Here is a 722-nt window from a genome sequence, read left to right as displayed (position 1 = left end):
GTTGGCAAAAGAAAAAAAAAAAATCCTTCGGTTTCTGAAGCATACAGACATCTGTCACCCAAGCACACTTAAAGAGCAACTTCTAGACATGGCAGTACAGCTAAGTAGGAAGAAGATGGCATTTGCAGGAAGGAGGCCCTAGGGTTGTCAGCCGAGTGACCCTGCGTGAGTTCCTTCACTTCTGGAGGTGTCTGAGGTTGTAGAGTAAGATTATTAATATCTACTTGCAAGATTATAGGAAGGATCAAACGTGATCATGCAAGCAAAGCCGTGGAACAAAGCCAAGCTCACAGCATATAGTCCGTGTCGATATCCTTCTTTACAAAGCATTTGTACCAGTAAAGGAAACGTCCTTATCCCTGATGTAAGTGCTGTGAGTGCGAAGCATGGCTTCCCAGCCCAGGGAGGGGCCGGGGGCAGCTGGGGCCGAGCTCATTTCCGTCTCACCCCCAGGTGCCGACTGCCAGTGGCTGGACTTGCTGCGGATGCGGCAGATCGCCTCCACCTCGTCCCTGCAGCGCTCGCAAAGCAACCCTATCCTGGGCTCCCCCTTCTTCCCCTACTTTGACGATCAGGACTCCTACGCGGCCGCCGTGCGGCGGACCCAGGCGCCCGTCAAGTACCCGCAGATCACCCCCATCAACCAGTCCAGGAGCTCCTCGCCCACCCAGTACGGGCTGACCAAGAACTTCTCCTGCCTGCTCCTCAACTCCAGGGACAGC

The 722-nt window shown here is 54.4% G+C and overlaps 1 protein-coding gene across 1 annotated transcript in view; it reads left to right on the top strand.

The window, feature by feature from the left end:
• Window positions 1-374: 374 nt before the first annotated feature.
• LOC104850189 overlaps window positions 375-722 on the top strand; it is a 3742-nt gene continuing 3394 nt past the window's right edge. Inside the window, exon 1 of the mRNA XM_019204956.1 lies at window positions 375-720. Within this exon, the coding sequence (XP_019060501.1) occupies window positions 387-720 (334 nt within the window). The 5' untranslated portion in view covers window positions 375-386. The remainder of the gene's footprint in view (window positions 721-722) is intronic.

This window comes from Fukomys damarensis, unplaced genomic scaffold, assembly GCF_012274545.1.
Source record: "Fukomys damarensis isolate Sample0158 unplaced genomic scaffold, DMR_v1.0_HiC HiC_scaffold_26, whole genome shotgun sequence".
Taxonomy (NCBI): domain Eukaryota; kingdom Metazoa; phylum Chordata; class Mammalia; order Rodentia; family Bathyergidae; genus Fukomys; species Fukomys damarensis.
This window is presented reverse-complemented; position numbering and strand designations above follow the sequence as displayed.